We start from the raw sequence: 23,158 nt of genomic DNA on the forward strand, positions 1-23,158 counted from the left end.
TTACCTTTTCCGTGATGAACCACACAGCTATCACAGAAGATGACAAGAATCAGTTTCTCCTCTATCACTGTAGAACAGTAGTAACGTTACATGACTGTGCTTAAACTGACACACAATATTTTTTAGCGCAACGCAGTCTGACTTTCAATAATCCCTACAAAAGAATGGCCCTGACTAACATTAACCTATACGTTTCACAAATAACTTACCTCACAAAAATCTTCGTTACTCGAACGACTGCAATACAGCGAGCGCCACTACTGCCAGCTAAATAAAAGATTCAAACTACTGAAGGCACTAACTACTGATAGGCATAGTTAGCAAATGAAAGATTTTGATAGAGAATGTATTTACCTTAATAGTGTTCAAAAGTCATAATATATATATCAGTTCATGACATCCATTCTTACAAATGTACTGTTTCTGGTGGACACACGTCCAGACATCCGCTCTCAAAAATCCGCCATCTCACTTCCCCACATCCACCACTGCTGGCGGCTCACCTCCAACTGAGCAACGCTACGTGCCGTTAACATCCAGCTGCCCAACACTACAATGGCAGACAACAATGCAAACTAGCCACAGACTGCACACAGCACAGCCAGTGATTTTCATACAGAGCGCTACGTGGCGTTACCAATAAGAAAACCTAAACAGCCTACTTACATTGCCCCCATGTTCCCCACAAAAAATTTTACAAACTGTTTTGGGCACTGGCCAATACATATTTTTTTTAAAAATTTTCACAGTTAAAATAACAAAGAAATCAATTGCACGCACTTTTTGATACAGTGTTGGTCAAAAGCTAAAATTTTCTCACAGTCCGTAAAGACAGTCCTGATCATTCATCACAGTAAAATTGCACTGTTTTTTTTCTCCAAGACTGAGCAGTAAAAGGGAATGCACATGGAAATAGTGGATTTCCATGCAGTCTTGAAGAAGTAGTGTTGTCCTTCCAACGGAAAGACAGTGCTGACTCTTGACATGCAGACGGCTAATGGGCCACAACAGAGCAAACCCACAGCAGAGTCAGTCGAAGTTGAATAATATTGGTAGGTAGGTCATCACAGAGCAGACCCATTGTAGTCCTGGTAGAGTGTATGGTATTGGTGGGCCACCAGAGGTGCAGACCCACTGCAGTCCTTGTAGAAATAATGGTACTGGTGGGCCATCAAAGATGCAGACCCACTGTAGAGACGGCCAGCAACCATCTGTTGCGACTGTGCAGGTGCACAATCACCATCGAAGAGTCTTGTGGAGAATATAGCGAGTCCATAAACCACTCACAAAGTTTTTGGAATTGTCCTTAGAACGAGCAATGCTGTTAATCAGTCCCTTGGTGAATTATTAACACACGTCCAAACGCTAAGAGTCCTCTTTTTTTTCGCATATTGTGCATATACTATGACCAACAGAAATATGTGCAGTGAAACGAATGCTTATATGTTATTTAATTTGATAAACTGGTGTCAATTACAATTTTATAACATAAGAATACAATAACAAAGGTACAAAATACATCATTAAAGAATATATCAATACAGATAACATTTGTAGTAATAGGGGATTTACAAAAGAATAGAAATAAACATATACATCAGTGTTAGAGGAATTATGACATAAGCAAATACATAAAAGATCAGAATAACTTTTGAAACATCAACTTCACACATGAGCATTAAAACAAAACAGAGTAAATAATGTCTAAACATCTTTACAAAGTAAATAACATCAGAAAAATTCTACAACGTAACTCTCATCAGATAAACACATAAAGACAGGAAGAACACAAATACCCAAGGGTACACAAACACATAGTGGGATAACACAAGAGGAAAGGGCAGGGTTTGTTTTCAGTGTAACATTTGGTACTGCAGTCCAACCCAAAACTTCATTCCATAGATCTTTCGCCTTCTTTCAACATTTGTTTCCACCAAAACACCCTATCCAAGCATGCTTTCTGTGTTTATATGTTCACATATTTCTTACCTCATTATTTATTTTCCACTATCTTACCTCATCATTTATTTCCAAGAAAATCCTACCCAAACTTGTTGTCTCGAAACCCTACTTTTTTGTTCATATCCTCTTTCAAAATACTTTTTAGCCAAACCATTTTCTTATAGCTTCTCAATGCATTTCTTCCAATTCATCACAACTCGTTCTCTTATATACCTTACCCTTTCTTAAGCTAACTTAAATCTACTGAGCTCAGATGCATAAACTAAGGGACAAGGCAATGCAACAGCACAAAACAATTAACACAAACAGCAATGACAAAAAATGCAAATTGGCAAAGCAAGCAGCATTATAGAAATTAGCAAAGCAAATACAACTAATATGAGGCAATGAGCAGCAACAAGAAAAATAAATCAGTAGTAAAACTATCTTAATACAATGTAAAATTCAGTAGAACTATGCCTGGAAAACAGCAGCAGCAAATGCAATAACTTATACCTAAACATGACAATGTTCAAGCAGAAATACACTCCTGGAAATGGAAAAAAGAACACATTGATACCAGTGTGTCAGACCCACCATACTTGCTCCGGACACTGCGAGAGGGCTGTACAAGCAATGATCACATGCATGGCACAGCGGACACACCAGGAACCGCGGTGTTGGCCGTCGAATGGCACTAGCTGCGCAGCATTTGTGCACCGCCGCCGTCAGTGTCAGCCAGTTTGCCGTGGCATACGGAGCTCCATCGCAGTCTTTAACACTGGTAGCATGCCGCGACAGCGTGAACGTGAACCGTATGTGCAGTTGACGGACTTTGAGCGAGGGCGTATAGTGGGCATGCGGGAGGCCGGGTGGACGTACCGCCGAATTGCTCAACACGTGGGGCATGAGGTCTCCACAGTACATCGATGTTGTCGCCAGTGGTCGGCGGAAGGTGCACGTGTCTGTCGACCTGGGACCGGACCGCAGCGATGCACGGATGCACGCCAAGACCGTAGGATCCTACACAGTGCCATAGGGGACCGCACCGCCACTTCCCAGCAAATTAGGGACACTGTTGCTCCTGGGGTATCGGCGAGGACCATTCGCAACCGTCTCCATGAAGCTGGGCTACGGTCCTGCACACTGTTAGGCCGTCTTCTGCTCACGCCCCAACATCGTGCAGCCCGCCTCCAGTGGTGTCGCGACAGGCGTGAATGGAGGGACGAATGGAGACGTGTCGTCTTCAGCGATGAGAGTCGCTTCTGCCTTGGTGCCAATGATGGTCGTATGTGTGTTTGACGCCGTGCAGGTGAGTGCCACAATCAGGACTGCATACGACCGAGGCACACAGGGCCAACACCCGGCATCATGGTGTGGGGAGCGATCTCCTACACTGGCCGTACACCACTGGTGATCGTCAAGGGGACACTGAATAGTGCACGGTACATCCAAACCGTCATCGAACCCAGCGTTCTACCATTCCTAGACCGGCAAGGGAACTTGCTGTTCCAACAGGACAATGCACGTCCGCATGTATCCCGTGCCACCCAACGTGATCTAGAAGGTGTAAGTCAACTACCCTGGCCAGCAAGATCTCTGGATCTGTCCCCCATTGAGCATGTTTGGGACTGGATGAAGCGTCGTCTCACATGGTCTGCACGTCCAGCACGAACGCTGGTCCAACTGAGGCGCCAGATGGAAATGGCATGGCAAGCCGTTCCACAGGACTACATCCAGCATCTCTACGATCGTCGCCATGGGAGAATAGCAGCCTGCATTGCTGCGAAAGGTGGATATACACTGTATTAGTGCCGACATTGTGCATGCTCTGCTGCCTGTGTCTATGTGCCTGTGGTTCTGTCAGTGTGATCATGTGATGTATCTGACCCCAGGAATGTGTCAATAATGTTTCCCCTTCCTGGGACAATGAATTCACAGTGTTCTTATTTCAATTTCCAGGAGTGTAATATTACAGTAAAGATGGCGATGTCTAATACCTATGTCACATCTTAACACTAGAATGATGCATCACCTTAACTTACACCACTAAAAAGTTACCAGTCATTGACAAAAAATATGTATGCAATTCCTGTGAGGGGAAATGTCTTTTTGTGCTCCCTCGTTTTTTTAAGTAGATCATAAAGTTATTATTTACTGGCTCTGTAGGCATAAAATATCTATATTAGTACATCTATTAAATTTTATTGTAACCAATGCTGCAGTGCAGCTAGAAACTAGATATTAAACAAAATAGGCAAATGTATATATAAAGCAACATATGAAACGTCATTCACTAGGCAAATGGCATCTCGCAAGGCAAAAAAATCTCTCAACTAGAAAGACAATAGATGTAAAATGTTTCTCATCATTTCATTAGACAATTTCAGTAAATATCATAAATTAAGAGATCCACAGTGTAATTATATGTTTTCAAGTTTGAGCGTGTCGTATTTGCGATGCTTTCGACAAGGAAATGTCAATAGCGAGGGTAATGGCCTCTTCTTTTTTTTCTCCACCTAATGGCTTTCTTTTGTCAGACGACTCTCTCTCAGCTGGGCGCCCAAAACTCATTACGTCAAGGTCACTTACCTTTCTTACCGAAATATTTACGACAGCAGTTTCCACTACAGTGACAGTCTCATATAAAAAAAATTTCACAGGTCAAGAATTTGTGTTACAAATCTGTAGAAACAAAATCCTATAAATATAACAGTGTCCAAAACATTTTCGTCGGCACTGTGAAACATTCACGCATGTACACACATTTCATAACTCTTAAAGTACGATTCTTGGTTTCCAACATCCGTTTTCACAAATCTGAGTCCTTAACCACTTCTCATTATTCCTTACCTTATTACACATATACATATTCGTCGACACGTCAATCTTGCGTCGACACTTCAATATTTCATCATAATAAATATGTAGCACAATCAGATTCCTCATATAACATCAGCTTATTGATCATAAACATACCTCAACAGCATAATACACATCGTCGTCGTAATAATAACATCATAACACCTCAGTCAAATCTCAAAAACATCGTAGTGTTCTGCAATAATTTCAAAACCCTAAAAAAAATATCTGCCACTTCAATAGTGTCATCTATCGCAAACGTCCCCCCCATGAGCCATGGACCTTGCCGTTGGTGGGGAAGCTTGCGTGCCTCGGTGATACAGATGGCTGTACCGTAGGTGCAACCACAATGGAGGGGTATCTGTTGAGAGGCCAGACAAACGTGTGGTTCCTGAAGAGGGGCAGCAGCCTTTTCAGTAGTTGCAGGGGCAACAGTCTGGATGATTGACTGATCTGGCCTTGTAACATTAACCAAAACGGCCTTGCTGAGCTGGTACTGCGAATGGCTGAAAGCAAGGGGAAACTACAGCCGAAATTTTTCCCAAGGGCATGCAGCTTTACTGCATGGTTAAATAATGATGGCGTCCTCCTGGGTAAAATATTCCAGAGGTAAAATAGTCTCCCATTTGGATCTCTGGGTGGGGACTACTCAGGAGGATGTCATTATCACGAAGAAGAAAACTGGCGTTCTGCGGATCGGAGTGTGAAATGTCAGATCCCTTAATCAGCCAGGTAGGTTAGAAAACTTAAAAAGGGAAATGGATAGGTTAAAGTTAGATATAGTGGGAATTAGTGAAGTTCAGTGGGAGGAGGAACAAGACTTTTGGTCAAGTAAATACAGGGTTATAAATACAAAATCAAATAGGGGTAATGCAGGAGTAGCTTTAATAATGAATAGGAAAATAGGAGTGCGGGTAAGCTACTACAAACAGCATAGTGAACGCATTATTGTGGCCAAGATAGACACGAAGCCCACACCTACTACAATAGTACATGTTTATATGCCAACTAGCTCTGCAGATGATGAAGAAATTGACGAAATGTATGATGAGATAAACGAAATTATTCAGGTAGTGAAGGGAGACGAAAATTTAATAGTCATGGGTGATTGGATTTCGAGAGTAGGAAAAGGGAACGAAGGAAACATGGTAGGTGAATATGGATTGTGGGAAAGAAATGAAAGAGGAAGCCATCTGGTAGAGTTTTGCACAGAGCATAACTTAATCATAGCTAACACGTGGTTCAAGAATCACAAAAGAAGGTTGTACACATGGAAGAATCCTGGAAATTCTACAAGGTATCAGATAGATTATATAATGATAAGACAGAGATTTAGGAACCAGGTATTAAATTGTAAGACATTTCCAGGGGCAGATGTGGACTCTGACCACAATCTATTGGTTATGAGCTGTAGATTAAAACTGAAGAAACTGCAGAAAGGTGGAATTTAAGGAGATGGGATCTGGACAAACTGATTAAACCAGAGGTTGTACAGAGTTTCAGGGAGAGAATAAGGGAACAATTGTCACAAATGGGAGAAAGAAATACAGTAGAAGAAGAAAGTGTAGCTCTGAGGGATGAAGTAGTGAAGGCAGCAGAGAATCAAGTAGGTAAAAAGACGAGGGCTAGTAGAAATCCTTGGGTAACAGAAGAAATATTTAATTTAATTGATGAAAGGAGAAAATATAAAAACGCAGTAAATGAAGCAGGCAAAAAGGAATACAAACGTCTCAAAAATGAGATCGACAGGAAGTGCAAAATGGCTAAGCAGGGATGGCTAGAGGACAAATGTAAGGATGTAGAGGCTTATCTCACTAGGGGTAAGACAGATACTGCCTACAGGAAAATTAAAGAGACCTTTGGAGAAAAGAGAACCACTTGTATGAATATCAAGAGCTCAGATGGAAACCCAGTTGTAAGCAACGAAGGGAAAGCAGAAAGGTAGAAGGAGTATATAGAGGGTCTATACAGGGGCGACATACTTGAGAACAATATTATGGAAATGGAAGAGTATGTAGATGAAGACAAAATGGGAGACACAATACTGCGTGAAGAGTTTGACAGAGCACTGAAAGACCTGAGTCGAAACAAGGCCCCGGGAGTAGACAACATTCCATTAGAACTACTGACGGCCTTGGGAGAGCCGGTCCTGACAAAACTGCGAGTAAGATGTATGAGACAGGCGAAATACCCTCAGACTTCAAGAAGAATATAATAATTCCAATCCCAAAGAAAGCAGGTGTTGACAGATGTGAAAATTACCGAACTATCAGTTTAATAAGCCACAGCTGCAAAATACTAACGTGAATTCTTTACAGACGAATGGAAAAACTAGTAGAAGCCAACCTTGAGGAAGATCAGTTTGGATTCTGTAGTAATGTTGGAACACGTGAGGCAATACTGACCTTACGACTTATCTTAGAAGAAAGATTAAGGAAGGCAAACCTACGTTTCTAGCATTTGTAGACATAGAGAAAGCTTTTGACAATGTTGACTGGAATACTCTCTTTCAAATTCTAAAAGTGGCAGGGGTAAAATACAGGGAGCGAAAGGCTATTTACAATTTGTACAGAAAGCAGATGGCAGTTAAAAGAGTCGAAGCACATGAAAGGGAAGCAGCGGTTGGGAAGGGAGTGAGACAGGGTTGTAGCCTCTCCCTGATGTTATTCAGTCTGTATATTGAGCAAGCAGTAAAGGAAACAAAAGAAAAATTCGGAGTAGGTATTAAAATCCATGGAGAAAAAAGAAAAACTTTGAGGTTTGCCGATGACATTGTAATTCTGTCAGAGACAGCAAAGGAACTGGAAGAGCAGCTGAATGGAGTGGACAGTGTCTTGAAAGGAGGATATAAGATGAACATCAACAAAAGTAAAACGAGGGAAATGGAATGTAGTCGAATTAAGTCTGGTGATGCTGAGGGAATTAGATTAGGAAATGAGATGCTTAAAGTGGTAAAGGAGTTTTGCTATTTGGGGAGCAAAACAACTGATGATGGTCGAAGTAGAGAGGATATAAAATGTAGACCGGCAATGGCAAAGAAAGCGTTTCTGAAGAAGAGAAATTTGGTAACATCGAGTATAGATTTAAGTGTTAGGAATTCGTTTCTGAGAGTATTTGTATGGAGTGTAGCTATGTATGGAAGTGAAACATGGACGATAAATAGTTTAGACAAGAAGAGAATAGAAGCTTTCGAAATGTGGTGCTACAGAAGAATGCTGAAGATTAGATGGGTAGATCACATAACTAATGAGGAGGTACTGAATAGAATTGGGGAGAAGAGGAGTCTGTGGCACAACTTGGCCAGAAGAAGGGATCGGTTGGTAGGACATGTACTGAGACATCAAGGGATTACAAATTTAGCATTGGAGGGCAGTGTGGAGGGTAAAAATCATAGAGGGAGACCAAGAGATATATACACTAAGCCGATTCAGAAGGATGTAGGTTGCAGTAAGTACTGGGAGATGAAGAAGCTTGCACAGGATAGAGTAGCATGGAGAGCTGCATCAAACAAGTCTCAGGACTGAAGACCATAACAACAACAACAAGAACCTCAAACGTACTTTAAAAATCATGATCCCATACCAAATATATCATTCAAAGCTCCCATAGCATCACAACGTACATACAAAATACAATTTCGCAAGTGTGAAGTTATCCAACGGTGAAATTACGTAAACATCTGTCACTGATGTAGTAAAATAAATGTTTGTCTCTCTCAGTTAAATGATCAGATAGCTGTGTAATTTATGTGTTAGAGAAACATGGTACCGATGTGTAGAGTTGTATAAGCAAATATGTCTCTCTCAGTTAAATGATCAGATAGCTGTGTAATTTATGTGTTAGAGAAACATGGTACCGATGTGTAGAGTTGTATGAGCAAATACCATATTAGCTAGGGCTCCTTGTGCTTGCCAAACACATGGTACACGAAGTAGGCGAGTACCCCCCTCAGGAATAATGTAATTATACCCTCAGGTGTTACAGATTACAGCAATGGAATGAAATGTATCACGGAAAACCTTTGCAATTAAAAAATCTTTAAAAATAAATGTTTTAAGTACAAAATTAATCACTCAAATACGTGTCCTTTAGCGCTAAATGTGCGTCTTGCTGTAAGATAATTCTGTGGAAGTGTCATAGTTATCGTCCTCCGAAATCTAAGTTCTGCAGAAGGCAATGTACTTCCTCATCATAAACAAAAGTGAAATGCTTTGCGTATAGATATCTCAGTTATTACGTTTATTGCCGTGATGAAGAAAGTACTGTGCTGTAACGTATTGTTGTGCTACAGAAAAGGCTGGCTCATTGTAGCTATACCACAAAAGTTACTACTAAAACATGTTTTACTTTCCAGAATAATACATAAAAATTGTGCAGATATAAAACAGATACACCGCAAAAGCAACAATGCAAATTGTGTCACACATTAGTAGCGTCGTGATATAATCGTGTAGCTGTCAAAGAAACCAAATACAAAGTCATCTTTAATCTCACAGAAAGTACTTCAAATAAAGCTCTCTTTTCGACTAAACCAAAATCTTGCATTAAAATCTCATTAGTAGTATATGTTCTAAGTGTGTAAGCGTGTTATAGTCGTTACGTAATTGTGCTACTAACAAGCAAGAATGTACACACACAGTAACACTGTGTCGTCTGTTCGCTATGACAATGTATTTGTAATTACTGTCTAAATATGTTCCCTAGGTGCTAGACTGGATATTTAAATTCAAACATTGTTGCATGTTAACAGTTTCTAAGTCTGACAAAGCATACTAGTAACGTGAAGTGAAAAGTTTTATGGAAAAGACTAAGTTAAGAAGCAAATTATCTTTCAAGAAACGATTTTACATGTGAAGTGTGGTGCAATCCTTTACTCTTCATAGTACTCAGAGTTTGAACTTGAATGCAATTATCATGTGGTATACGTCAGTAAAGAATACTGGAATCTTTCTCAAGGTTAGCATCTATGTTATTTTTCTGAGCCAGCCGGCGCACGTGGCTGCCTGCGGTGCGAGTCATTGCTGTCTCTTTGTTGGCGCGCGTCGTTATTGTGATTTGGAGACCTAACTTCTACAAATTCACCTTGTCGAGAAGGCCCTGCCCTGTTTGAATCTCGCCAGTTCTGATGCAATTCAAGTCTGTCTTTACGATTATATCGTCTGTCGTCATGTCGGTAGTTCCTGTAGTTTCTTTCTTGTTGGTTAAGTGGTGGAGAATTTCTCCCTGAATTATCACTGCACGGTGGACCGTTGCGTCTGAAGTTATTCTGTCTTCCGTGATAATAATAGTTCTGGTTGCCATATTGTCTGTTTCTACAATTGTCTCTGTTATATTCATTACTACAGAAATGCGCTCTTTCTCTGTAACTATTACTCTGCCAGTGGTTGTTATATGGGTGGTGTCTGTTTTGTTCACGATTTGCGTTGTAAGAATAGCCTTGTCGTGTCAAGTTATTATTTCTGTCATTGCGGAATTGTGACGGATGTGACCTGTAATTGTTGTGCTCCTGTTTTCGCGTTCCGTGATTGTCAGTGTCAATTTCCAATTCTTGTAACAGTCCCTGAAAAGCTTCAATGTCGTCTTTGCAAAGTCCTGCCAAAATAATATGTCGTAAATGTTCAGGCAATTTGATTAAGCAAATGCGGATGAGTTCTGAGGGGCTGTATGGGTTTGACAGGTACTGATTCTTGTGCAACATGTCTTCAAAATATTTCACAAGACTGGAAAATTCAGATTGTTCGAAATGTTTCATCATTATAATGCTATGTTTTACTCGGTCTTGTGTAACTTGAGACCAATGTGCTGAGAGGAAGGCATGATAAAATTCTCCTTCACTATGACAATCGTGAATGACCGATCGCATTCTTACAGCTGGTTCATTCTCTAAGTAGCCACACATAAATTCTAATCTGTGCTCTAATGACCAGGTGGGAGGAAAACAATGAGAGAACTGATGAAGCCACACTTGTGGATGAATGTCGTTGCCGGAATTCTTAAATGTTTTGAATTTACGTGTAACAATAAACAACTTATAGTCAAAATCATCATGTCGGCGAGTCGCATATCGGTCATTGTTATTTCGTTTCGGCGGTTCCATCTCAAAATTTGGTGTACCTTGCCAATTTCTTTCATAATTTCCGAAGTACCCCGTGTTATTATTTTGTGGCTGTTCCGTATTTCTATGTCCCTCTTCCCGTATTGGAGCGCGAGTGTCCTCTAAAATACGTAATTCTTGTATAATGTGTGTCAGCTGATCTTGTACCTCCCGGATTTCTCTTTGGTGTTGCGTATTAATTTGACTCTGATTTTGTTTGAATTTCCGAATTTGTTCGCACTCTACTGTGTCGTTAAAGACTACTGGTTTGGTGTCATTCAGATTATCATCTACCTTTGTAGATAAATTATTTAGCTGATTTGAAAGTTTAACTACTTTCTCTGATAATGAACTAATTTCCTCCATGTGTCTTTCTGAACCAATTTTCAGAGTATCTACTGTGTCCTTCAAGTTTTCCTGAGTTTTTGCAAGTTGCGTTACCGAATCGGTAGATGCAACTGAGTCAATTTTAGCTTGCAAGGTCTCATGATTTTCATGAACAATAGTTTGCAGTTCTTTTATGGTTGCTTTGTGATTCCGTAATGCATTTTCATGCTGCGAAAAAATAGGTTGAAAATGCTCACAAATTTGTGTTTTTACGTCATTACAGACTTTTTGAGATTTCGATTCAATGTTATGTAACTCAGTACTTAAATCTTCACGTGTTTGTTCAAGTGTGGTGTCTAACTTTTGAAGATTTTGTTCCATTATGTCTAACTTTTGAAGCTTTTGCTGTGTTTGTCTCTGATTTTGTTCCATTGTGTCTAACTGTTGCTGTGTTTGTCAATGATTTTGTTCCATTGTGTCTAACTTTTGTAGCTTTTGCTGTGTTTGTCTCTGAGTTTGTTCCATTTGTTGCATTAATTGCAATAATAATGTATTAGTGTCTGGAATCTGTTTCTCTATGCTTTTTGGCAGTGCATTTTCACCGGCAACATTCACGTTTTGACATGCAGAAAATGTGTCTTGGCTCATTTGAGAAAACGGTGAGGGCCCAAAACCTAAGTCTACAGTATTTGCAATATTGTGTTCTGTCATTTCGGATTCCTGAGGCGAGCTGTTGCCGACCAATCGATCGATAATGCTTCCCTGTGCACTACTTGTTTCACTACACCATTATTTGCCGCCCGCTCCATTTCCCTAAGCACTATTACCAAATTACTACTTTGAATGTCTGTTAATTCATTACACAGTGGTGCTGATAAGCTACGCTCGCCGTCACTATTATTTCTCAGTTTACTTTGGAGCCTAGTGTTACGTTTTTCACACGCCATTATTGTCACAATATTTCACACGATAACACAGAAAAGCATAATTTGAAGAGCAAAAATAAGAGAACACATTAACATAGCACTGAAAATAATATCTAGTTAATTGCAAGCGCAGCTGCGAAATACTTGGTGCAAATCTACATGCATGCCACAACAATGAAAAGCTACAACTACAAAGGAAATTCTCTCTATGATTACGTGCTAGCAATAAACAATAGCTACACTAATTACACAATCTACAAGAAAAAAACCAGAAGATTCCAGTGAGGTATCTTGGCAGGGTCGCCATATGTAACGTCCCCTTAGAAAAATTGTACATGACTGTGCTTAAACTGACACACAATATGTTTTAGCGCAACGCAATCTGACTTTCAATAATCCCTACAAAAGAATAGCCCTGACTAACATTAACCTATACGTTTCACAAATCACTCACCTCACAAAAATCTTCGTTACTCGAACTACTGCAATACAGCGAGCGCCACTACTGCCAGCTAAATAAAAGATTCAAACTACTGAAGGCACTAACTACTGATAGGCATAGTTAGCAAATGAAAGATTTTGATAGAGAACAAACAATGTATTTACCTTAATAGTGTTCAAAAGTCATAATATATATAGCAGTTCATGACATCCATTCTTATAAATGTACTGTTTCTGATGCACACATGTCTAGATCATCCGCTCTCAAAAATCCGCCGCCTCACTTCCCCACATCCACCACTGCTGGCGGCTCACCTCCAACTGCGCAATACTACGTGCTGTTAACATCCAGCTGCCCAACACTACAATGGCAGACAACAATGCAAACTAGCCACAGACTGCACACAGCACAGCCAGTGATTTTCATACAGAGCGCTACGTGGCGTTACCAATAAGAAAACCTAAACAGCCTACTTACACAGTATGCAGAGATTTACTTGCATTAGCATTATTAATAAGTCAAGATTTGTATTCCACGTACCTTTAACCTATTTTGAGGAATGTAAATACACCTCCGGTATGTCTGGTCACTGGGTGGCCAGTATTTCAGAAGGCGTGCTGTGGAGGGTAGGTGTAACTTGCGAAACACCCTCTAGATGCTTCTTGTGACGAAGTGGGGTGAACAAGTGGGAATCACCTGCTCCATTTTCAGAGCAGAGCTATGGAGGAGGGAAGTGCGTGAGCATAATCAGGCGACCTACCTTTCCTCATGCTTCTACCCCACACAACACTCAGCCCCCCGCCCCATATTACCCTGTTACATCTCTGGAACACAATTTATCCCTTAATACGGCTCTACTGCAGTTAATATTTGTTTCTAACCCACTTCATTTAAAGATAATCAATAAATTCATGTCGTTCAAACAATATTTCTAATAACCTGCAATTTTTCCCTTCCCCCTGACGCGGAGACAGTTCTAGAGAGAAAATGAATAGGTCGTTTCTTTTGTTGAATATTTACTGTAGTTTAATTTTGTACCGCCATATATTTTCGCGGGAAGCCGCGGTTATCGAGTTATTCGAGAGAAACACAAAAACTTTTTCTATTTCGTAACGGGGTTGGTACAGCAACCACAATGTATGACTGGAGGAAACAAGCATTTTTAGTTGCAGTGCTAAATTTTTTTATTCCCAATGACGCGTTTAGGCGTCTTCAGATTGCATTTATCAGATTCCCGCTGAAGTGTGTTTTACTACAGATGCTCACTTGCTTGCCATCGGGCCATAGCAAAGACACTGTTTGTCAGAACTGACAAGTAGCTGTCATGTAATAAACTCGTGCATTGAGGAGGGGGGGGGGGGGGGCACGGAGAGGAACATATATTCTCGTTTTATGGAGGATCGGGTATGTACAATGTTTTGAGCAGAATACTACTTGGGACACACAAAATTGGTACTCGGTACTCCCCTATATACTTTTATGCTTTCTCATTACAGCAATGTATTTTTTATGTACCTTTGTTTTCAATATTAATTCGCCCTGATTATTCTGGCTGTTAATGTAAACATTTTATCAGAAATTTTTTCGAGCAGCAGTCGTCAATAATAACTATCATGGTTTGTTTTTATGACAAGATTAGCAATTGAACACTATCATAGTTCACAGCATGCAGGCGCCATCTGCCTAGAGCTGCGTGCACTATTGGTAGGGGTATTGTATGTTTTCATATCCAGTGTGATGTGTGCAACCAGAATATGCACTGAACCTCCGGTATGATTCAGATATAAGGCTCTACTGTAGGCCTGATCCCGTTTGGTTTGTATTGCACTGCGCCACAGCGCCGTAATAAGGTAAATTTCTGCTTCCTTCTAATTTCCAGTATGAGTTGTCAAATTAGGGACAAAGCAGTTTACATATTTCTTACAAATACCTTTCAGTCATCTTCAGCTTTATTCCGTGAGTGTTCAGTGATGTGCGTCCCCTTTTTAAAGTTCTGCGAACAGAAACCAGACTGTCACCATATTTTTTAAATTGTGCCTCTCTATTTCCTAAGTTTTATTAATCAGCATCACTGACCTCTTCGTTTCTTATGTTTTCTTCACAACGTTTTCGCCATGAACCAGTGAAAATCAGGAATCCGGCCGCAAAAAGCTCATGCAAGAATGGGACCAACGACGACTGAAGAGAATCGTTCAACGTGACAGGAGTGCAGCCCTGTCGCAAATTGCTGCAGATTTCAATGCTGGACCATCAACAAGAGTCAGTGTGCGAACCGCTCAACGAAACGTCATTGATATGTACTTTCAGAGTCGAAGGTCCACTCGTGTACCGTTGATGACTGCACAACATAAGAGCTTTACGCCTCACCTGGTCCCGTCAACTCCGACACTTGACTGTTGATGATTGGAAACATGTTGCCTGGCAGGGACGAGTCTCGTTTCAAATTGTATCGAGCGGATGAATGTGCATGGGTATTGTGACAAACTCATAAATCCATGACCCTGCATGTCATCAGGGGACTTTTAAAGCTGTTGGAGGTTCTATAATTATGTGGAGTGTGTGCAGTTGGAGTGATATGGACCCCCGATACGCGTAGATACGACTCTGTCAGGTGACACGTACGTAAGCATCCTGTCTTAATCACCTGCATCCATTTATGGTCACTGTGCATTTCGATGGGCTTTGACAAATCCCGCAGGACAATGTGACTCCCCACACATCCAGAATTGCTGCAGAGTGGCTCCAGGAACACTCTCCTGAGTTTAAACACTTCCGCTGGCCACCAAACTCCCCAGACATGAACATTATTGAACACATCCGGGACGCCTTGCAACGTGCTGTTAAGAAGAGATCTTCACCCCTTGTACTCTTACGGATTTATGGACAGTCCTGCAGAATTCATGGTGTCAGTTCCCTCCAGCATTACTTCAGACATTAGTAGAGTCCATTCCACGTCATGTTGCGGCACTTCTGTGTGCTCACGGGGGCCCTACACGATATTAGGCAGCTGTACCAGTTTCTTTGGCTCTTCAGTGTATTTTATATCACAGAGAGCAGTAGTTTTAAAGGTTTGACGAGGAGCATTTTCCTGCTGGGATATTTTATGCCAGGTGTCTCATTCATTCATCTCTACCAAATATCAGTAAATTGTTTAATGTCTTCCTGGTAATCCAATCTCACTAAATGTCTTCAGGCTAATATAATGAAATTTTTACTTTCAAAGACGCCTAATTAAACATCAAATGCGTCATTGTGAAAAAATAAATAGTTTAGCACTGCAACCAAGACTGCTTGTTTCTTCATACCGAACACATAACAGCTGCTTCCCCCTACATGCACTCCCCACTGGCTAGGATTTGTAGTGTGTTATTCATGACACTTGTAAGGTGACAGAATAAATGGTCACATTCGCACCTTACATGAGACCTTTACAAATCGCAATGAGACGGTGAAGATGACACCTAACGTAAATCGACAGTTATGAGAACGTTTGCCTATCAATATGTAGAGCAAAAAGGGATGACAGTCAATTGACAGTAATTAACACACCATTCCTATACAATGCATGTCTTTGAGCGGAAGGTAGAACAGGGAACGCGAGTTGAGTCACTTTTACTTTTTAAAAGCCAGCTCCACAATGGTGTAGTGAAGCCACGCTGCGGGAGTTACACTGGCAACCGCTTAAAGAGGTGCCAGGAAAGAGGACAGTGACCCTGGGCCAGGTGGTTCAAGCTGGAGGGCCTCCCGTAGCGAGGGCATCGGTACAAGGGCAGAGAAGAAGCTTTAGAAAACTGCGTTTTGAAATTTCAACGGGATACGAACAAAAGCATGTGACGCAGCGAGTGCGACACACGGAAAGGTCAATGAACTTTAGGTGTCTAAAACGGGCACAAAAAGTCCGATTGGCGGAAACTCACTAGGGAGGAAAAAACTAGTGAAGTTTCGACGCTGTTTGATAGAAGGGACATTGCGATTGGTAGAGGAACGCTCCTATTGGTCGAAAAAAGCCGTGACGTGAAAAAGGAACCCAAGTGGAGGGAGGCAGTTCTGCCATGAGTAGGAAGGACTCTTCTCTGAACTGGCGTCAAGTGCAGAATGGAGCACTTAACGCTCCGTATGATGCAGAGAAGAAATTAGCGTGCTTAAGGTAAATACCGCGGGCAGAGGCATAAACTTTGTTGATTCACCAGCTTGTGTCCACTCGAGCGGCCTTGGGTAATCTTGTGCTGAAATTTGTCACTTGACTAACCATCCACCGTAGACTTGATTGTCATCGTCCAATTAAACGTTCGTTTTTTTCAAAATATTTATTTAAAATCCAAAAATTTCAGCAATGCTGTTGTGGCTAATTGATACTTCTCTTCTTTACAAGGTGATTAGTAAAAAACAAGCAACACCTGTTGTAACCGAAGGCAAACAAATGCCGAAAAACACCGGATATTCAGGATTAAAATACCGACCGGTTATAACCAGTCGATTTTCCCATTCGTAGTCATAGTGCAATAGATGACTGTGATGGTGTAATGCGTGATCACGAGGACGGTCGTTTCCAGTAATGTCTCTCTTGCTCGCCACGAAGCGGAGCAACAATCACAGCTCTAACATCTTCGCCTTGCTGGTCCGACATTCCGAACCAGAGTAGATACGACGTATTTTTCTGAGCGGTCTACGGAAAACCTGGATAATATTGTGCAACAATATTGACCATGTGGGGTGGGGCATTTTGGGAAACAATATAAGTCAATGTGATTTCTGGCGTTCTCAGAGGTAATGTTACAGCAGAGGTCCTCTGCTGTTCCTTATCTATACGGGAGGTTTAGGATACAATTTGAGCAACCATATTACGTTGTTTGCAGACGATACTGTCATTTATCATCTAGTAAAGTCATCAGAACCTCAAAACCAGTTGAAAAATGGTTGAACCTAAATAATGAAAAGTGTGAGGTCATCCAGATGTGTGCTAAAAGGTATCTGTTAAACTTCGGTTACACGGTAAATCAATCAAACCTAAAGGGCTAAATTTAACTAAATACCTAGCAATTAAGGTTACCACCTACTTAAATTGCAAAGAATACATAGAAAACGTTGTGAGGAAGGAGACACTAAGACTGGGTTTTATTGTCAGAACGCGCAGAAGATCCAACAGACCTAGTAAAGAGAATGTCTACACTACATTTGTCTGTCCTCTTTTGGATGGATCCTTATCAGAAAGGATTAACCGAGTACGTCGAGAAAGTTCAAAGAAGGGCAGCACGCCTTGTATGATAGAGAAACAGGAGAGAGAGTGTCAAGGACATGATACAGGATTTGAGGTAGAAATCATTGAAGCAAAGACGTTTTTCGTTGCGGCGAGATCTTCTTGCGAAATTTCGGTCATCAATTTTCTCATCTGAAGGCGAAAATATTTTGTTGGCGCCGACCTACATAGGGAAAAACGATCGTCATGGAAGAAACGATCATCGTAATAAAATAAGGGAAATCAGAGCTCGCAGAGAAAGGTATAGCCGTTCGTTTCTTCCGCAAGCCGTTCGAAAGTGGAATGATAGGGAATTAGTGTTGAAGGTTGTTCGATGAACCCTCTGCCAAGCACTTAAGTGTGATTTGCAGAGTAGCCTTGTAGATATAGATGTAGATGAAACGGTGAAAGCGTTATCATTTAGACAATTTCTGACGGCTGTTTAGGAACAAAGATACGTTCAGCGTGGTATACGTCAAGTGAATATTGGGAAGTGGAACGAAGTGAAAGAAACAGGTTTCAGAGTAGACGTGTTTGCGTGCACTCAAGTTTGCAAATGAAGTATTACCCACGTTAAGTCCTATCTATCGCCGTAAGTCCACTATAACGTGACAGGTAATGATGCTACGGGCTAAGGCACTTGACTGCAGGAATGCGGGTTTGCATGCCCGACTCGCCGACCTGCTAACAGCACAGTGTTGAGCTATTATTATTGCCAAGGCTAGTGCGTGAGACGCCAGGAGCTGGGAGGGGAACGGACGAAGGGAGGTGGGGTGGTACCGGTATAAGGAGCTCGGGCGTTGTGTAAGAGCTTGCCGTCAGTCCGCGCCGTACATCGCCGCCATGCAGAGGTACGCGGGTCGAGTTGCCATGGTGACAGGAGCCAGTTCCGGCATCGGCGCTGCCATCACGAGGGCGCTCCTGCGGCACGGTCTCACCGTGGTGGGCGTGGATTTGCAGCCGGACAGGATGGAGGTAAGCCAAGCCACCCTAAACACACGCCCACGCACACATACCTGCCGGTGCGCACACTATAAAGCTACTATGTCAATAGTAACTGTACAATGTTAACTCTATATCCTCAGTGTAACAAAGCAGCTTAAATCACTTAATAAAAGCAAGGCCTCCAGTCCACATTGTATACCGCCACTTTCCTTTCAGGGTATGCTGATACTATAGCTCCATATTGAGCAATTATATACAACCGCTCGCTCACAGAAAGATACGTATCTAAAGACTGCAAAATTGCTCAAGTCACACCGATACCCATAAACGGACTTAGGAGTAATCTGCTGAATTACAGGCGCATATCACTAACGTCGATTTGCAGTAGGGTTTTGGAATATACAGGGTGTTACAAAAAGGTACGGCCAAATTTTCAGGAAACATTCCTCACACACAAAGAAAGAAAGTATGTTATGTGGACATGTGTCCGGAAACGCTTACTTTGCATGTTAGAGCTCATTTTATTACTTCTCTTCAAATCACATTAATCATGGAATGGAAACACACAGAAACAGAATGTACCAGTGTGACTTCAAACACATTGAAGGAGAGACAGCATTGGTCGTATATTTTTGTTTATTATCGCAAAATCGATTTTCGGTCACTTAGTGACCATCTTCAGTGCTGTAATATATAACTTAAATTAGTAAGCACTGGTGTCAATAAGCTTATGGCGATCACATAGTCTATGTGATCGCCGTAAGCTTATTGACACCAGTGCTTACTAATTTAAGTTATATATTACAGCACTGAAGATGGTCACTAAGTGACCGAAAATCGATTTTGCGATAATAAACAAAAATATACGACCAATGCTGTCTCTCCTTCCAAGTATACCCATTATCTGGTCGTATTGCACAGGACACTGTGGAGTCGCCAATCAATTCAAACACTTTGTTACAGGAAATGTTCAAAATGTCCTCCGTTAGCGAGGATACATGCATCCACTCTCCGTCACATGGAATGCCTGATGCGCTGATGCAGCCCTGGAGAACGGCGTATTGTATCACAGCCGTCCACAATACGACCACGAAGAGTCTCTACATTTGGTACCGGGGTTGCGTAGACAAGAGCTTTGAAATGCCCCCATAAATTGAAGTCAAGAGGGTTGAGGTCAGGAGAGTGTGGAGGCCATGAAATTGGTCCGCCTCTACCAATCCATCGGTCACCGAATCTGTTGTTGAGAAGCGTACGAACACTTCTACTGAAATGTGCAGGAGCTCCATCGTGCATGAATCACATGTTGAGTCGTACTTGTAAAGGCACATGTTCTAGCAGCACAAGTAGAGTGTCCCATATGAAATCATGATAACGTGCTCCACTGAGCGTAGGTGGAAGAACATGGGGCCCAATCAAGAGGTTCAAATGGCTCTGAGCACTATGGGACTTAACAGCTATGGTCATCAGTCCCCTAGAACTTAGAACTACTTAACCCTAACTAACCTAAGGACATCACACAACACCCAGTCATCACGAGGCAGAGAAAATCCCTGACCCCGCCGGGAATCGAACTCGGGAACCCGGGCGCGGGAAGCGAGAACGCCCAATCAAGACATCACCAACAATGCCTGCCCAAACGTTCACAGAAAATCTGTGTTGATGGCGTGATTGCACAATTGCGTGCGGATTCTCGTCAGCTCACACATGTTGATTGTGAAAATTTACAATTTGATCACGTTGGAATGAAGCCTCATCCGTAAAGAGAACATTAGCACTGAAATGAGGATTGATACATTGTTGGATGAACCATTCGCAGAAGTGTACCCGTGGAGGCCAATGAGCTGCTGACAGTGCCTGCACACGCTGTACATGGTATGGAAACAACTGGTTCTCCCGTAGCACTTTCCATACAGTGACGTGGTCAACGTTACCTTGTATAGCAGCAACTTCTCTGACGCTGACGTTAGGGTTATCGTCAACTGCACGAAGAATTGTCTCGTCCATTGCAGGTGTCCTGGTCGTTCTAGGTCTTCTCCAGTCGCCAGTCATAGGCTGGAATGTTCCGTGCTCCCTAAGACGCCGATCAATTGCTTCGAACGTCTTCCTGTAGGGACACCTTCGTTCTGGAAATCTGTCTCGATACAAACGTATCGCGCCACGGCTATTTGCCCGTGCTAATCCATACATCAAATGGGCATCTGCCAACTCCGCATTTGTAAACATTACACTGACTGCAAAACCACGTTCGTGATGAACACTAACCTGTTGAAGCTACGTACTGATGTGCTTGATGCTAGTACTGTAGAGCAATGAGTCGCATGTCAACGCAAGCACCGAAGTCAACATTACCTTCCTTCAATTGGGCCAACTGGCGGTGAATCGAGGAAGTACAGTACATACTGACGACACTAAAATGAGCTCTAACATGGAAATTAAGCGTTTCCGGACACATGTCCACATAACATCTTTTCTTTATTTGTGTGTGCGGAATGTTTCCTGAAAGTTTAGCCGTACCTTTTTGTAACACCCTGTATACTGTGTTCGAAGTACCTCGAAGAGAACGATTTATTGACACATAGTCAGCACGGATTCATAAAATATCGTTCTTGTGAAACACAACTATTTCTTTATACTCATGAAGCGATGCGTGATATCGACAAGGGATGTCAAATTGATTCCATATTTTTAGATAACAGGAAGACTTTCGACACCGTTGCTCATAAGCGTGTTCTAACCAAACTGCGTGCCTATGGAATATCGCATCAGAATATCGCCTCAGCTGTGCTACTGGATTCGTGATTTCCCGTCAGGAACGTCACACTTCGTAGTAATAGACGGAAAGTCATCGAGTAAAACGTAGAACAGAAGCAATATCCGGCGTTCCCCAAGGAAGTGTTATAGGCCCTCTATTGTTCCTGATCTGTATTAACAACATAGTAGCCCTCTGCTGCGTTTATATACTTCGTAAGTCAAGTGATTAACTTGTAGGTAGGAAATAGTGTCATAGAGTGTGAAGGGTCCGCGATCCCTTACCCAACGATCAGCACTTTTTCCCTCACACAGGTCGATGGTAGGTTAAGCGCCGATAGCGCTAAGTGAATGATGTGTCAGTTTGACGAGTCTCGGGAGGAATTCGAGTTTGGCGTGTGTCGAATACAGGCGGAGTCGTCGCCTTCGCGCCGTGTCGTACCAGCTAAGTCTTTCCCTACCGCTGTGGGTTGACTCTCAGCAGCAAAATAACCCATGATGGACGGAGCAAGGAGGACGTAAAAAGCAGACAAGCACTGGCAGAAAGGGCATTCCTGGCCAAGAGAAGTTTGTTACTCTCTAACGCATGCCTTAATTCGACGAAGAAATTTCTGAGAACATACGCCAGGAGTACAGCTTGTATGGTAGTGAAATATGGATTGGAATGCGGGAAAACGGAACAGAAGAGAATCGAAGTATCTGTGATGTGGTGCTGCAGACGAATGGTGAAAATTAGGTAAGATAATAAGGTAAGGAATGAGACGGTTCGCACAGTCGGAGAGAAAAGGAGTATATGGAAAACACTGACAACAAGAAGGGCCAAGATGATAGGACATCTGTTAAAACATCAGAGAGTAAGTTCAATTGTACTAGAGGGAGCTGTAGAGGCTAGAAACTGCAGAGGAAGACAGAGATTGGGATGCATTCTGCAAATAATGGAGAACGGTGGCAACCCAACAGCCTGCTACAGCAAGCGGTGTGTGACCTTAGCGTTTCCCCATCACAACTACAAGTGGCGTGCACTTGCAAACGGCATCTTCAAGAGCGAAGTCCTGTGTCTGCTTCTCGCCACAAAAATCGAATCACGAAATAATACTCACCAGTATTCCATTGATAATGCTGCAGTTACATATGGAATCTGCAGCAGGCTTTTGGTAACGAGGTTTTATCAAGGCCACAAGTGTTTCGTTGGCACCTTATGTTTTCTGAAAGAAGAATCAATGTCGAAAGTGAACACCTCAGTGGGCGAGTATCAACACCACGAATAGTTGACAACAAGCCCAGGGTGAGAGAACTTGTATAAGCCGATCGAAGATTAACTGTGAGAACAATTGCAAACAAACTGAACATTCATCGGGAAACTGTCCATCTGATACTGACAGAATCGGAAAAGTTTGTGCCAAAATGAGTCCCAAAAATCTCACACGGCAACAAAAAGATCAACGGCTGTGGCTGCCAGTGTGTTGAAACAAGTAAAACTGAACCCAGAACTACTAGACCGAACTGCCACTGGTGATGAAAGTTACTTTTACTAGTATGATTTCGAGACCTAACGTCAAAGTTCACAATGGAATCGCCAAGACCAAAGAAAGCACGCTTCTTTGATTCTTTGACTCCACAGGTATTGTGCACAAAGA

The 23,158-nt window shown here is 42.0% G+C and overlaps 1 protein-coding gene across 1 annotated transcript in view; it reads left to right on the forward strand.

The window, feature by feature from the left end:
- Positions 1 to 18,655: 18,655 nt before the first annotated feature.
- Positions 18,656 to 23,158, forward strand: part of LOC124595610 (dehydrogenase/reductase SDR family member 11-like) — a 121,699-nt gene continuing 117,196 nt past the window's right edge. Inside the window, exon 1 of the mRNA XM_047134427.1 lies at positions 18,656 to 18,803. Coding sequence (XP_046990383.1) covers positions 18,672 to 18,803 — 132 coding nt within the window. The 5' untranslated portion in view covers positions 18,656 to 18,671. The remainder of the gene's footprint in view (positions 18,804 to 23,158) is intronic.

This window comes from Schistocerca americana, chromosome 2, assembly GCF_021461395.2.
Source record: "Schistocerca americana isolate TAMUIC-IGC-003095 chromosome 2, iqSchAmer2.1, whole genome shotgun sequence".
Classification (NCBI taxonomy): Eukaryota; Metazoa; Arthropoda; class Insecta; order Orthoptera; family Acrididae; genus Schistocerca; species Schistocerca americana.